A 15161-nucleotide genomic window follows, 5' to 3' on the forward strand; every position below is an offset into this window, starting at 1 on the left:
TTCGTAAAATAGCTCTGCTCTGAAAAATGGATATGTGCTGTATATCAATTTGCTTTTGCATGTTAGCCCATGTCTTTCTTTATGCAAATTAACAGCTTAAAGGGAAACTATATTGTATTTTAATGAGTATTGTAAATTATTCTTGTTAAGGTACCTGAAAGTACTTTTCATGTGGTTTTCATATTTTGTTTTGCTGGACTTGTTCTGCAATGTCTATCCAAGTCACTTTTCTCGAAATCACAACAATTAAGCTGGATGACCTGAATGACATAGATTGTAAGCTCCACGAGCAGGGCCCTCACATTCCTTCTGTACTGAAATGTATTGTAATTGTACTGTCTCTCCTATATTGTAAAGCGCTCCGCAAACTGTTGGCGCTATATAAATCCTGTATAATAATAACAATTAGTAATTACTGCATGAGCATCAAATGCTCATTTAGGCGAATGCAATTTAATTTGTGATTTTGGGGAGCGTAAACTCATGAAAATGTTCATGCATGTTCATGAAGGCATGTTGCAATAATGCAGCCCATTCATTATAAATGGCACCTCATCATACACATCTGAGCAGTGTGGTGCACTATAGCACAGGAGAATATTATTTTATTTACTGTGTATGTATGTTGGGGTGCAATTTATCGGGTGATGTAAGCAGCCTTATTTTTACACTTACATTGTAAGCAGTTTTTTTCTTCATGCATTTCAATGTAACACCAGAAGGGAAAAATGTTCCTAAATATTATAGGTACTTAAATAGTACTGTCAATTTACGTAGCGCTTTACAGATATATACTGTACATTCACACCAGTCTCTGCCCTCAAGGGGTGTACAATCTAAGGTCCGTAACTTACATTCATACATACACATATTAGGGCCAATTTAGACAGGATCCAATTAACCTACCAGCATGTCTTTGGAGTGTGGGAGGAAAATGGAGCCCCCGGAGGAAACCTACACAGGCACAGGGAGAACATGCAAACTCCAGGCAGGGAGTGCCATGATTGGGATTTTAACCAACAACCCTAGTGCTGCCAGGTGGAAATTCTAACCACTTAGGGACAGTGATGTCTAAATAAACCACAACCATTCACTTTGAGCATTACCATTCTGCTACATTAAAAAACAATACACTAATGTGATATCCTTGTAATAGGAAAACCTTTGCCGTGTATATTTTGTGATAGCTGTCCAGGGTTGTACAATTTGTGTAAAAGTATCTGTCAAAAAAAAATTACGTGAAAATGTAATTTTTCAAATTTTTTCACAATGTCTTCCTAATTAAAACCTAAGAAATAAAATATATGTATCCAAATCTGTTACCAAATTAAAATCCGATCTGTCCCAAAAAATTATTTACAGTATGTTAGCACAAGCTATAAAAAGTATAAGGCAAGAAACGGAGACCTCTGTAAAACAAAGAAAATGTTCCTGGACTCAAGGAGGGGGGGGGGGCATAAGAGAAGAAAGGGCTCTGGGCTTTAAGTGGTTAAAAATGCATTTTACAAATATTCAAATTAACAAAGCAAAGAGCTAATCCCCCCACATAGTCAAAACCTAACTTAAAAGTATAGTAAAGTAATTTATTGAAAAGAGAAATGTCAATGTTCTTTTCATTCCTCGTGTGGAGCTTATTTTTCTATTAGTTTCTTTGCAATAATCTTTCAGTCCAGACATGACAGTGAGAATTGCACAGATCTGAATCCCTAAGGAGAAAAATACTTGTATCTTTAAAAGGAAAATTGTTTTGAGCCCCTTCTAATGGTCCTAAATTATTAAAAGTATCCCCAGATTTAGACCGAGATCGAGATCAGACACAACATGAGCGATGAGATCAGTGTGACTGTCTCCAGATCATTCTGTCCTCTTGGGTATAATGAGAGAAAATTCTATCATCAAAACACTCTGTCAATTAATATCTGAAATCCATTTGCCCGGTAAAATACTGCTATTAAACTATTTAAACATACATTGGTTGTATATTGTTTCTATTAGCTATCAAAGACATGGGCTGGTTCCTTGTCCTCTCCTAATCAGAATCACGCAGTATATTTAATAAAATGGAATAGCATTTGTGGTCTCTGGAAATTTAGGTGTCCTGTTGCTGAGTAGTAAGAGAAGCTGTTCTCTATATGCTACTTGCGTTTTAAAGTTTGCCACAAAACTTTTTGACTTTCCATTGGTATTGATGTAGAGAGAGTGCATGGAGGTAGATTGTCAGACTGCAAAAACATGCAAAGCTGTCCCCAATTTAAAAAAAAAGGCAAAAGTATAAAATGATGATGTGCCTTTGAACCTTCTAGAAAATTGGACCCCTCCCTCCTGGATCATCATCATAGGCTTCTTCTCTTCAGAGTCCGTGCTGCGCCAGCTTTTCTGCCCTTCCCCTTTCCTCCTTACACAACCATCTATGTAGTTTCTGAAGGAGGAGCAAAGGGGAATAATATAGAACAGGGGTCTCCAAACTTTCTAGACAAAGGGCGAGTTTACTGTGCTTCAAACTTTAGAGGGGCCGGTTCGTGGTCAGTGGGAGTACAAAATGTCCCATATTTGGTATTAGGGGAACTATTAGTGCCTTATCATTGGTGTCAGTGGGAATAATAGTGCCTCCTCATTGGTGTCAGTGGGAGGAATAGTGCCCCATCATTGGTGTCAGTGGGAGGAATAGTGCCCCATTGTTGGTGTCAGTGGGAGTAATAGTGCCCCATTGTTGGTGTCAGTGGGAGGAATAGTGCCCCATTGTTGGAGTCAGTGGGAAGAATAGTTTTCCCATCATTGGTGTCATTGTTAAGACTAGCGCCCCATTCTGGGGATCAGTGGAAAGAATATTGCCCCATTGTTGTTGTCAGTGGGAAGAATAGTGTCCCATCGTTGGTGTCAGTACAGGAATTATTGCCCTATTGTTGGTGTCAGTGGGAGGAATAGTGCATCCTATCAGTAAGAGGAATAATGCCCCAAGGGCCTTATAAAGGCAAGTAAAGGGCCGCAGTTTGGAGACCACTGCTATAGAGTGTCATCTGAATGACAATTCTGAGTCTGCTGGGACTGCTGACATCTCAATCAGCAGCTCCAAGGCTCAGGGGGTTTTGTATGTCTAATCAAGGGAGGCTTTTATAGGTAAGGAACATGTCAAAAATAAGTCTGGTAACGGTCTCTTTAACTGATTTGTGTTGTTTGCAGTATCTTCTTTATTACCGATCCTGTGGGTGCGTTAATACGTGTAATAATGTAGTTTTCATATTACATAATGACATTTTTAATGTTTTGAAATGTTTGAATAATGACCAGGGGTGTGGCCGGAGCATATCACACCAAAGGGTGTCCATCTTTGCAGAAAGTTGTGCTGTACATTACAATCTACCAAGGGGTCTCACACCGCCAATTGCATCACCTACTTCCTTCACTAAAGCTGGCAATACAGTAGTAGAATTTCACTTAAATTTGATTTGTTTTAAGAACATTTGTTTGACTTTCTGATCATTAGTGGGGACAAATCAAGGAGGAGGATGGACATTTTTTCTCAAATTTTTAACAGTGAATGTGGTTTTCATTCAGGAAGTTACTTTACAAAATCGAATGTTAAAAGCAGAAATTTTGAAGTACTTTTGAACAACAATTATCACAACATAAAATGTACTGAGAATATTCGTACAAATGTTTGCTAAAAAATCTACTAGTGTCTAACCAGTTCGAGGTGCTAATGCTCAGATTTATATAGTATTTTTCCTAATCACCCCGTACCTCCACCACCACCACCTTCTTTAGATTACCACTGATAAATTGTTAGCAGCTTTAGTAAGGCTGGAACACGCTGGTCTGCTAAAGTTTCTTACTTTTTGCAGAAGAGAAATTCTGTAAAATATCTTGTGGCTTTATCTGAAATGTAGTATGAGAATTGGGGAAGCATACAGTATGCAATGGGATTTAGTATCCATCCCAGAGCTAATGCATACAGAGCATTTTTGAATCTAAATGTATTGACACTAGGGATGGGCTTGATGTTTGAGACAAACGTAAGTTTGAGGGGTTCCCCTTAAAAGTCCCACCAGGCCTAAAGACCTGGTATGGCTTTTAGGGGGAACCCCATTCACTTTTTAAAAAAATAATTTTTACTGTGGGGACCCTCCTAACCTTCCTACTAGACCTAAAGGGTCTGGTTTGGATTGGAGGTGGGGCCCCTCGCTGTGTTTTTTTTTTTGTTATAAATGTCTTTTTTTTTTTTTTTTTTTTAAATGTCAGTCCTTTTGTAGCAGGTTCTATACATTGTACAGATGTGCAACTTTGCAGGTGGTTTAAGGGGACCCCCCCCCAGGCATGATATTTAAAGGATTTGTTTTGTTACTTTAAGCAATAAAAAATAATGCCCCTTTAAAAGCGGTATTTTTTTAAAAATGTTTTTATCACTGATTCATGTCCGTCAGGGCAGTACCCGAGTCCCCATACCCCTCTTATAGCCAATAACTTGCATACAAGCCTTCAAAACTGTCTCTTTTGAATTTACAAGTTTGAGTCCCATAGACTTGCATTGAGTTTGAAGTTCGTGGTCGAACATTCATTAAGTTCGAATGTTCGACGCGAACTGAACACGGAGGTGTTTGACCCATCATTAACTGATACAAAGTGCACTTTGTGGGTAAGACATCTGATCTTGATAATGTGATACAAAATCTAACTAGTCCACTGGGGTAAGATGGGACAAGCATAAGACAGTTGGCCTAGGGGGGCAGGAAATATAAATTCCGTCCTGTCTGCTTGCTGTCTAGCACAGTGTTCTTGTCATACAGATTGTGTAATAAGTTAAATTACTTAGATTTTTGTTCTGAAATGTATTTAATTTAGTAAGAGTTGCAATGCTTCTTCCTCTTGAAATTGTGAGTTGTTCCTGGAAGCTGGCAAACCATACATAATTGTGTGACAGTAAGCTAGACATTTCTAAATCTTTTTAAAACTACAGACAAATCTAACTGGTGACTCAGTGCTCTTTTCACCTTAATGACCCAAATAACGTTCACGGTCTCATGAACTATTGGTTGCACTCATTTCCCTTATTTAATGCTGGCTTTGTAATTCCATTAATCATAACAACTTAATAACAGTTCAGTAATACAATACCACTAGAATGTATTATTGGATGGTATTTTGTTTGCCACCACTGCCAGTCACTGCCATTTTCCCTAAATTCCTATTTATGAAGAGGAAATGAAAACCAAACATGGTAATTGCTTTCCTTCACTGTTATGAATGGAGAAGTCAAGAGGAAAAGTCATGACTCCCATGTTTGCTGAAATCAGAATATGTGCAGATTGGTAGTTGGGAGGATGGTGTGGCATTTTTGGATGGGATTATTCTTTGCGTTATTGAATCAATTCTTTGTGTGTTTTGCCTTTCTATAGTTCATTGATGTTCTGATTTTACTTGTTATACAGAATAAGAAGTTATTGCTGGAGAAGATTAAAGGGACATCCCAGAGAAAGAAGAGGGTAATGCTATTTACACTTCCTTCTGTAACTGAGCAAAATGTGCATAATGTTGTTTTATGTAGTCATGTACTACAAATTACCTATTCCAATTAAAGTTTGCACCATTTGAAACATTAGTTACTTTAACTTTTCCTTCTGATTTAATTATTTAATAATTTCATTAAAGTGGAAGTAAACTCAGTCTTGAAAAAAAACATATTAAAAATGGCCTCCAGTAGCTTTATGCCATAATGCGCTAGTATGCACAGCACATTGATACAATAACTCTTCACCCGCTTGACTGGCCTGGCCTGACATGTGCAGGGGAGTGCCATCAATGTATGCTGAGCTGCGCATACATGGCACAGTGTACCTTAATGCTGATAGGCAGTGAGAAGTACTTATGACATCAGAGACTAGTAGGGTCTCTTCTATTACAAAACATATATTCATTGACTTAAACCCAAAAACCCACAATTATAGTGAAAAAATCAAGACCCAAAGAGATTACCCAAAAATAAAAAATATCAAATATATATAAAAGAACAAAAATAAAATAAAGTCCCAATATGCAAAGTGTCCAAATAATGTGTCCAAACAAAGATCAATTTCTTGATAGGAAGACGCTTCCTACTCCACTGAAGAAGATGCCAATAAATCACAGGTGCTCTTCAAATACCTCAAAAAACAAAATCTCAACATAGTATATTACCTTTTAAATCCCAGAACTAAAGTGCCACACGTGTATCATGCAAAAAAACACTCCAGTGTCACAGCACTCATGTGAAAAAAAAAAAAAAAAATGTAAATATCTCTGCAAACTATATATAAAGTGCATAATTACCCTAAAACAAACAAATTCCAGCTTGTAATCAACCACATATGTACAGAGTGTCCTTAGATTGGTATCCTCTTGTTCCTCAGGACCTCACAAACAGACCAGGAATCAGTATGTGAATTATAATCATATATAAAATTTATTGTAGCCACTTACATATAAAAACGATAAGATCAGCAAGACAGCATCAAACTCCTCATGCCCAGTATACGATCCCCTTTCCGTGTGTAGAGGGTCTCCCGATCACCAGGTAATTCCCCCTTGCTACTCCTATCCAGCACTATCACTTCGTAGCTCTGGGGGACACCTGAAGTGCACCGTTACTCTCCAGACCTCCAACACATTGTGTTTTGTTTTTTTTTCACATGAGTGCTGTGACACTGGAGTGTTTTTTTGCATGATACACGTGTGGCACTTTAGTTCTGGGATTTAAAAGGTAATATACTATGTTGAGATTTTGTTTTTTGAGGTATTTGAAGAGCACCTGTGATTTATTGGCATCTTCTTCAGTGGAGTAGGAAGCGTCTTCCTATCAAGAAATTGATCTTTGTTTGGACACATTATTTGGACACTTTGCATATTGGGACTTTATTTTATTTTTGTTCTTTTATATATATTTGATATTTTTTATTTTTGGGTAATCTCTTTGGGTCTTGATTTTTTCACTATAATTGTGGGTTTTTGGGTTTAAGTCAATGAATATATGTTTTATTAGTAATTCAGGGGAAGGATATTGATATGACTTTAAGGGATTTCTGAGGATTTTATATATGTGTGCTGATTTATACTTATTCTTCTATTACAAAAATACACCTTCTCTGTTTGTTTTAGCCCTGGTTCACATATATGCGGCCGTGCGGGCCACGTTTTGCGCAGGCACAAGAGCCCATTCATTTGAATGGACTCCCGTGCCCTGTGACACACAGGGAAGAAGTCCCTGCACTTCCTCTGAAACCACAGCCTGCACGGGAACCTCTGTTCCCAGTACGGTTGCGTTTTCCAGTTTGGGCGACATGCCATTAGAACTAATGACACCCACCAACGGGTCCGCATTTCTCTGTGTGGGTGGTGCGGCTGCACAGATTTTTGTGCGGTTCCACAGCGGCACCACCCACAGATATGTGAACCAGGGCTTAATGAGCACCATTACTAGGACAGAACGTATGAGGAATCAAATTTACTGTTGTCGCCAGGACAGGAAGTGAAGGTTAATCATCCAATAAGAACAGCTGTTTTTGTGACAAGTAGCTGGGAGGGGAGCAGTTTGTAGCTGTTTCCTCTTACTTTCTGTTGCATTTCTGGGACAGAAAGTGAAGAAACAATGCCAATAGAAAAAAAAACCTGATATGGGTTTTAACTTTTCCCTATTTTATTCAAAACAAAATAAAATGACTATACATACACTGTAAATGTACCTAGTTTAGTAAATTATCATGGAGCATTAACATGGTGTTAACGTTGATACTTTTTAAGTTCCCGTTCACGCCAGAACGCAGTGCAGGAAACCCGTGTTCTATGTACGTTTCCCACATTGTGTTCCAAATGCACTGTGCGTGTAATATGCTGCAGGTGTCAGTAGATTCCTAATTTCACCCAAAACCCACATTGCAAACACTGTGTTTGCCTGCACCGGATCGTATGGTGCCACAGTACCATGCGATCCTTTTACAGGTTGTTTTTAAAAGTAGTGCATGCACTACTTTTGGTGAATGCACTACTTTGCATGCACCAAAATTTGCAAGTGCAATTTTAGACCATTAATATGAATGGCTGAAAATCGCATCGCACTGGATAATTCCTGTGCGCTTTCAGTGTGAACCGGCAAGACATGCTGTCAGCTGGACAGAATGTGACACAGTGCACACTATCCTATCCTTTGTGTCTTATGCAGCCACAGTATACTTATTGGGGCAGAAATGCAGAGCAAATGACAGATTTATATGTTTGTTAGCACTTGGTGAATAAGCTAATTGGCTAGGTACGTTAGGAATTCAACAATGACATAGCAAAGCTATTAGCGAATATCATTCTCTTACAAACCAATAACTTTTTTTCTGGGATAGCCTTACAAGCGTTTTCTGTAACAATGGATTTTATCTCCCGTCATTTCATTTTTTTTACTAATACATGCTGGTTTTTCTAAACATCTTATGCACAAGCCACATCTTATGCACACAGTGATTTGCAAGAAAATATTTAAATGTGACTATTATTTTCCTTGCTAATTCCAAGATCTTAATCATGGCAGTTTTGCTATGTTATTTATTATACAATAGAAACTCTCTTTTTTTCTTTACATCATAAAGCAAAGACAGATAAAAACTGAAAAAGCACAAAAATACAATACAGTTCCTTTGTCCTGTGTTTGCTGCTTGAGTTCACATCACATGTATTTTTATTGTGTGATGAGTGCCCAAGAGGTTTTCTGTACATCAGCACTAATTACTATAACTATTAATCGTATTCCCCATTTTACATAAATTTCCTGTATAAGCACTGGTATGCTAGCACTGATAAAGATCAATACATTTGTCAAGAATTTTCTACCATACAAGGAATTCTTTGTGATGTGGTGTTTTTATATTCCGAAGGGCACAGCACTGTATGTTTGCATTCACTTACTATACAAATGCTAAGTACAGACTTTTGCAATACCAAGGACACCAGCAGTAAATAAATGCAAATGGTAGAAAGTTAGTGCTGTTAGTATCAATATTGTGTTGTTAGTGACAATGTAGTGCTGTTAATAAAAATATAATACTATTAGTAACAATATAATATATAGGACTGTTACACTGTAACTCATGGACAGCTCCGCTCTGACAGAAGTGGGGAAAAGACAAAAATAAAAACCATATTTTATGAAAATTACTTGTCACTTGGGGTGATGATGTGGCCCCTTGTTCGCCAGTTCAGAATTATTATTTGTGGTGCAATTTTGCTAAAACGTGACAAAGTGGCACAATGACAATTTATACAATCATCACATGTGCTTTTCCTTAAAGTGTCGAATGGTTGCTGTGAGGTCCTAGCACAGCCTTTTTCAACCACCCTGGGGTACTTTGAGGTTCCTTCAAGGGTGCCTTGGCAAAATGCCTAAAAATTGCCCAAAACTTGTATACAAGCCAGAGGGCAGAACAAGACTTTTAGTTACACAAAGCCACAGGTTTTCATTGTGCACCATTAAAACATTCTAGGTACCAGCAACCTGACAACCAATTACATCAAAGTAAGAACAAAAAAAGATGTACCAGCCTTGCGCATTACCTCAGCAACAGCGTACTTACTAAAGGATAAAACAGATGTATACTCACAAAACGCCAAAAAATAGCATATCATATCAAATACAGGCCAATGGGACCAGAGTCCTATGCGAGTCCCAAATGAAGGAAGACACTAGAGAAATTGCTGATGCGTTTCGAAGGAAGATCCCCAACTTAACATGATGTAAAATCCTCCCTTATATATGTGATCCAGGTTTATAAATACCACTAATGGGCCAGTGTAATTAGTGGGGGAGGGGTGTCATGTTCTGGATGCTTAGACCAAATAGATATATAAATAGATGGATAAAAAATATTAACTGAATAATAATTTTTTACAGCACTTATTGGAAATACATGATTAAAATAATAATAATATTAACTAGTAAAGCTACAATTTCTGGGGAAATTGTGTGAAGTGTTCTTGCCTCCACCAGAGGCTACAACTGGAGTGGGCGGAGTAACTGGGTGGAGTGGCTTCAGTAACTGTTGTGTGGTTGGAGTGGCTGGAGTAACTGTGAAAAGGTTGGACTGGGCTGAGTAACTGTGAAAAGGTTGGACTGGGCAGAGTAACTTTATGGAGTGGGCAGAGTAACTGTGCGAAATGTTTGGAGTGAGTAAAGATAGTAAACATTACACTAACCAATTGATTGATCAAATTTAAAAAGTGCGCATGGCAAGCTTGATAGAGTGAGAAATGCATTTCAACTTTTAATTATTTATATAGCACATTTAATTGCAATGTTGTTGCCCAAAGTGCTTCACAGTTACATTAAAACATACATTTATAAAAACATTAGCAGCATTATCACCTCAAATACTCTCTACTGTAGAAAACTTATTTCCAAACCTTTAACCAGAAGCCGGCCAAACTGTCACAAATTCAAAATTAGATTTCAAATAGGGCAGAGAAGAGTGGTTAAAAACAAACTGCTCCAAACTGCTCACTTCACTGGCATATTCAAATGGTCGTAGTTTTAAAAACTATAAATCCTACAGTGAAGAGCTTTATATTGTCACAAGACCCAGACCTACATTTTGAAGCATAGTATGTCTCAGAAATATTAAAAATGAAGACACAGTCGCAGTTTAGAAATTGCCCTTCAAATTTGAGGTGGCTAGAGTGCAGTTTCAATGAATGTCAATGGGTGGCATGAGTTGCAAACATAAAATATAAAAGATGCGGCGCTATATCACAAGTAATAAAAATATCCAAGATATCAATATAGTGATCATAGGTGACAAATGTGATCCTGAACAATAAGCAGAGTAACATGCAGTGCAAAAACAGTCTTTGTGGTAATTTCTCTCCTTCAAAGTGCTGATTCCATGCGGTGAACGTGAAAAGGATAAGGCTGTGCACTCACCAGATGCACAGTGTAACTGCGCATTTAGAGATAAATTATCTCTACAAGATCCACTGGTAGCTCTTTAAGGTCAGGTCAAGCCAGATATTCCTCCACCCGCTGGATGTTGCTGATAATCCACAGTCTCTCTCTAAGATGGCTCTATAGGTGATATGTGACTCACCAAAGGGTCACAAAGAAAGGAGACCAATAGCGTGATACCGTTTAAAAGATTTTATTCTATGCAGTATGACATAGGTGAGGATAAACAAACAAAACAAACACTGACCATGAGGTGGATTAAAAGATGGCCGCCGGGACCTCCATGGTGCCGGCGGCAGGAAGATAATGACGCTGTAGCTCCTTGACCCTCCCCTGCCCCTCTTAATCAGTGCTGGGGTCACATCAGCTCAGTGATGGAGAAAAACTGAGGGAGAAGAGAAACATTGGAATACTAGTCAGTACCAGTGTGCAAAAGTGTATTTGCTTTGGAAGAATAAATCACCTCTAACGTTGGGTGTCCTACATGTGTGGATGTTTCTGCATTAAGAAAAACTATTAGAGTAGTTTTCTACATTTTAGAATGGGGTGCCTCCAGACTGTCCATAATTTTAGAGGGTGCCTTGAAATTGTCCATAATTTTAAAGGGTGCCTTGACTGAAAAAAGGTTGAGAAACACTGTGCTAGAGGATACACTGTCATAGTCAATTTTTTAAAAATCTGAATTCCAGGCAAATATAAAGGACACAGTTTATGCAGTTCTATATCAATTACTAATCCATGACATGTATTTTATATGCAAGCATTGTAAGTAGCACATTTTGGCCTGGTATCAGCCTCTTGTAGCTCCTGTACAGCAGAAAAGACTAGGAAAGGAAGCAAAGGAAGCAATGTGAGCAGCACAGCAGCCAATTAGTTGTGTCACTTGTGCTAAGAAGCATCATTCTGATAGAATGAGAGTGACAGAAAGATGAGCTCATCAATGTGCTGCTTCTCCTTTCACTGTTCAGTTGAAGCTGAGGAGGGACAGGACCTGTAAGTGTTGCTGAACTGCAGCAGAAAAAAATCAGGTGCTATTCCCTTGCAGAAAGAGCATGTGCAAAGTTGTGCAAATCCAAAGAGTGAATGGGCACAGATACAAATTTTTTTTGATAGATAAAATGGCTGTCTTTCAAATATTTTTATTGAGTTTTAGTTTCACAAAAAAGAGAAATACAACATAGTGAGACCCTGATGGACAACTGTATCATACAAACTTTTCAGATTGAATTATAGCACAATAATAAGCCGATATACAAAGTGTTGAAGAAGTGCGGCTCCACTGATTTCAGAAAAAGCAGTTCTCATATATGTATGTCATATGTGTATTTATTTCAGGTACTTATATAGTGCCGTCAATTTACGCAGCGCTTTACATATATATTGTACATTCACATCAGTCCCTAACCCTCAAGGGGCATACAATCTAAGGTCTCTAACTCACATTCATATACAAGGGCCAATTTAGACAGGATCCAATTAACCTACCAGCATGTCTTTGGAGTGTGGGAGGAAACCAGAGTACCCAGAGGAAACCCATGCAGGCACAGGGAGAACATGCAAACTCCAGGCAGGAGGTGCCATGGCTGGGATTCAAACCAACGACCCTAGTACTGCCAGGCGGAAGTGCTAACCATTTAGCCACTGTGCTGCCCATATTAAATTGTTTACCCGGAGCTCAACTTTAATAATATGGCTGCACCACAATCTTCACACATTTGCACTGGGATCTGCTACCATCACGGAGATGTCATTGATAAAATAATGTTGTTAGCATTGTCTTTGAAAAACTGGGTTACATACGTAAGTATGATCAGGGACCCTTTATGGGACAGGGCTGCACTCTATTGCTTGCTACACACAGATATTGTTCTGTATTTGATCTGTCACATGCATTAAAATGTCACCTTACTGGGTATAATTTGAATACAGTGTTCCTTGTGAGCAAACAGTGCTGGCATATCTCTCAGTGCTTCCTTTCTCCATTGATCCAGGCAGGAGCATCTGGTTTAATCAGATGGGTGGTCAGATCACGTGTACATGGCTGACTTACCTCCTATGCCCCTAGGCAACCTAATGGGAAAGCATAGGCAATAATGGAGGCCTTACAAAAAGGGAAATATCTAGTAATCCTAAACTCATCCAACCAGCTTTCAATCACAAAAAAAGTGCTGATTCACACATGTGCAGTGCAGATTGAAGCTGAAGATTCACAGCTAATTGATATAGTAGATGTTCAGCGGTTCGTGTCAGGTTTACACCCGGTTCAGGACAGGTTTATATCAGGTTCAGGACAGGATTTTATCTAGTTCACAACTAATGGGACATGTGGTTTGGAAACAGTTCCCATAGAAGTCAATAGCCTGTAATCCGCACCTGAACCAGACCACACTGCTCAGAAATTGGACATGACTCTTTTTCAATCTGCACTGAATCCGCACCGCCAGTGCACCAGACATATGTGAACAGGAACCATAGGAAGCATTGCTATTTCACATGTCATGCAGATTGGATGCAGTTCAAACCGCATTCAATCCACATATACTGTATGTGAACCGGAACTAATCAAACAAATCAAGCTGACCTATCTCTAACAAGTTATGTATTTGTATTTATGTGACAGGTGTTTGTGGATTGCTTTGATCCAACATTACAGCAATCAAAATCAGATTTTGATGTTAATAGATATAAAAGGTACCTGTAAATTTTAAAAGTTAGATTTATACTTACCTTACCCAACTTTAATCACTATTATTCCTGGAAGAGTTCTGAGGAATACAGAGCAAGCCAACTCTTGCAAGAAAATACTCCAGTCTATTGCAATAATGTCATATTTGGAGATTGCTGTTCTGTATTCCCCAGCATCTGTTCGGAAGGAGTGTGATGCCTTCTCATCGAGGCGAAAGAGAGGAATAAGGTACGTATAAATATAATTTTTTTTCTCTACAGGTACATTTTTGAGCTACTGCCATCATTGTAAAAGGGAGTTCATTATAAAGATCTGCTTATCACAGGAACCACTGTTCTGCCAGAAACCACTGTGATCTTCTCCTCGACTTTGGTAACCAAACCTACAGATAATTGGATGCTATTGAGACAAATGTAGGTTTTCCAGTATGTTGGGAAACATCTGTGCACCATGATTACTTTATATAATACCCAGAATCATTTTTTATCTTTTGTCTTGTTAATATCTACAAACAATGCTCAGATCTTCTGCATCTCTTTTTTATTGGTTTGTATGTGCCCCCCTTCTCCCTTGAAATATCTGTTCCTGAAACTGATTTGAAGATTCCTGCATATTTGTTATCTTATATATTTAGATACAATATTATCATTTGCCTAACATATACGTAGTCTAAACTGTGTTTTCTATTTTCCCTCTCACCACCCACTGTTCCCACTTCCAGATGGTGAATCCATACCTGCAGGGACAGAGACTGGACAATGTTGTAGCCAAGAAGTCTGTTCCACATTTCTCTGGTGAAGAAGAGGAATAAGCAGAACCAAATGATTGAGCCGCCTTTGCTGTGATCCAGCGTGGCGTCCTATCTGCTGCTCCAGAGCCCCACTGACTGGCAGCATGTTTATTATTTATAGACCTGTGAATGGGAAACAGCTGGATTTATAACATTATGTTGTCATAGATAATAAAAAATATAGACTTCTGCTTTCTGTTAAATTAGGGGAACGGTATCTTTTCTTGTGTTTTTTTTTCTGTGCGTCCTTAAGAGGAAGTTTAACCAATTGGTTACTGCCAAACACTGTCAGTGTTAAGACGTAGAGAAAATCAGTTCTCCTTTCCTTAAGTGAACCTGTGCCTGCCTGTAGAGATGGCTGACTACTGTATAGTATCAGCATTGTATATTAGAAATAAGTGCAATAAAGTCTTCACTCTTCATATATGACTCTTTGCAATGTCTGTTAAAATCAGAATAATCTCAAGTGACTGTGAGCAGCTGACATTCGGGATTGCCTGTATAAAGTCCTTAAAGAAAAAAAAAATGAAGATTTGCTGTGTGATATAGAACATTTGAACATTTTTAAAGCTGAACTCCAGGAATTAGACAAAGCCTACCTTTGCAGTGAACCCCTCTTCCTCCTTACTGCAACAGTTAAATGCTCATTTAGTTTAGGGTAAATGGAAAAGAAGTAATATCAGCCTTATTCCTTGCTCCAGAAGGGTTCCTCCAGCTGTGGGACTGGTCCTGCAAAG

At 38.4% G+C, this 15161-nt stretch overlaps 1 protein-coding gene across 1 annotated transcript in view; it reads left to right on the top strand.

The window, feature by feature from the left end:
• The window catches only part of SCG5 (secretogranin V), a 70034-nt gene extending 55188 nt beyond the window's left edge, over positions 1-14846 (top strand). Inside the window, exons 5-6 of the mRNA XM_089671305.1 lie at positions 5427-5480; positions 14356-14846. Coding sequence (XP_089527431.1) covers positions 5427-5480; positions 14356-14445 — 144 coding nt within the window. The 3' untranslated portion in view covers positions 14446-14846. The remainder of the gene's footprint in view (positions 1-5426; positions 5481-14355) is intronic.
• The last annotated feature ends 315 nt before the right edge of the window (positions 14847-15161 follow it).

The sequence above is a fragment of the Staurois parvus genome, unplaced genomic scaffold (assembly GCF_062004578.1).
Source record: "Staurois parvus isolate SC_StPar_1 unplaced genomic scaffold, SC_StPar_1.0 ptg000104l, whole genome shotgun sequence".
NCBI classification, from domain to species: domain Eukaryota; kingdom Metazoa; phylum Chordata; class Amphibia; order Anura; family Ranidae; genus Staurois; species Staurois parvus.